The 1,499-nt window shown below is 37.6% G+C and overlaps 1 protein-coding gene across 1 annotated transcript; it reads left to right on the top strand.

Annotated features, from left to right (window-relative positions):
• Positions 1-346: 346 nt before the first annotated feature.
• LOC105811359 (olfactory receptor 51A4-like) lies at positions 347-1,288 on the top strand. Its single transcript, XM_012645541.1, has one exon. It carries the CDS (start codon positions 347-349, stop codon positions 1,286-1,288), a length of 942 nt encoding a protein of 313 aa, XP_012500995.1.
• Positions 1,289-1,499: the final 211 nt, after the last annotated feature.

Here is a 1,499-nt window from a genome sequence, read left to right as displayed (position 1 = left end):
TGTACTATGGGAAATAGAGGCTGGTAAGTTTGTTGTTTCCTTCCTGTACTCTATAGCCAGAGAAGCATATGAACTGTTGGCTACATGTAGACACTGTTATATTTTTATATTCCTCTTATTTATCCTATTTATAGAGACAATTGTATATGTTTTATAAAATATGAGCTCCTTTCCATATTTCATATAATATTTTGTTTTCGTCATAATTATTATTTTGGAGAATAGCTGGAATCACAAGATTTATACCAACCAGATGACTAAAGGATACTCATTTGAGCCAATTTATTTAAGCCATTGAAGGAAGCCTCTTATGAAACACACATGCTGATTCCCTCATAATCCTGAGATGTCAGTCTTTAATACTTCCAAACTGGAAATCTCTACCTTCTTCCTGATTGGGATCCCAGGGATGGAGCATGCTCACATTTGGGTCTCCATCCCCATTTGCCTCATGTACCTCATTGCCATCCTGAGGAACTGCACCATCCTCTTTTTCATAAAAACTGAGACATCTCTGCATGAACGTATGTATTATTTCCTCTCCATGCTGGCATTTTCCGACCTGGGTCTGTCCATCTCCTCTCTTCCAACCATACTGAGAATCTTCTTGTTAAATGTCACAGGAGTTTCCTCAGATGCCTTCTTTGCCCAAGACTTTTTCATTCATATATTCTCAGCTACGGAGTCATCAGTACTTTTCATCATGTCTGTTGATCGCTTTATAGCCATCTACAACCGTTTGAGATACACCTCCATCCTCACCAGTGACAGAGTCATTAAAGTTAGCCTTGTTTTAGCTGTGAAAAGTATTTTGCTAATCTTTCCTTTCCCCTTTATCCTAAAGAGGCCGAAATTCTGTAAGAAAAGCCTTCTATGTCACCCTTACTGCCTCCACCAGGATGTCATGAAGTTGGCCTGTTCTGACAACAGGGTCAATATCATCTATGGGTTTTTTGTGGCTCTAACAGTTATGTTAGACTTGTTGTGCATTTCTATGTCTTACACGATGATTCTGAAAATTGTTACGGGCATTGCAACAAACAAAGGTCGCTTCAAGGTCCTCAACACTTGCATCTCCCACATCTGCGCCGTGCTCATCTTCTATGTGCCCATCATCACATTGGCTATTATTCACCGTTTTGCCAAAAATGTTTCTCCAGTTATTAGAATAATTATAGCTGATATTTTCCTCCTTATTCCCCCTCTAATGAATCCCATTGTGTACTGTGTGAAAAGTCAGGACATAAGAACTCGGATCTTTGAAAAATTATGTAAGAAACATGCTTGATGAAAAATTTCAGCTACAATGAAATTTCAAACCAGCTGGCAATTTCTGAACAAATGTGGGATCCAAGAATTACAACAAAGTAATGGAGATTAAATACAATTAAATATGTGCATATTCAGTTTAAAACAGTAATATGCTACATATATTCAGTAAGCACATCAAATTTCTTTTGTTAATTCAATTAAGGAGCAACAGCAATCTAGGTTAGATG

The sequence above is a fragment of the Propithecus coquereli genome, unplaced genomic scaffold, assembly GCF_000956105.1.
Source record: "Propithecus coquereli isolate 6110/MARCELLA unplaced genomic scaffold, Pcoq_1.0 Scaffold235, whole genome shotgun sequence".
Lineage (NCBI taxonomy): Eukaryota > Metazoa > Chordata > Mammalia > Primates > Indriidae > Propithecus > Propithecus coquereli.
This window is presented reverse-complemented; position numbering and strand designations above follow the sequence as displayed.

Excerpts from the sequence above, each read along its gene's own strand:
- LOC105811359 (XM_012645541.1), top strand. The coding sequence starts at position 347 with ATGTCAGTCTTTAATACTTCCAAACTGGAAATCTCTACCTTCTTCCTG.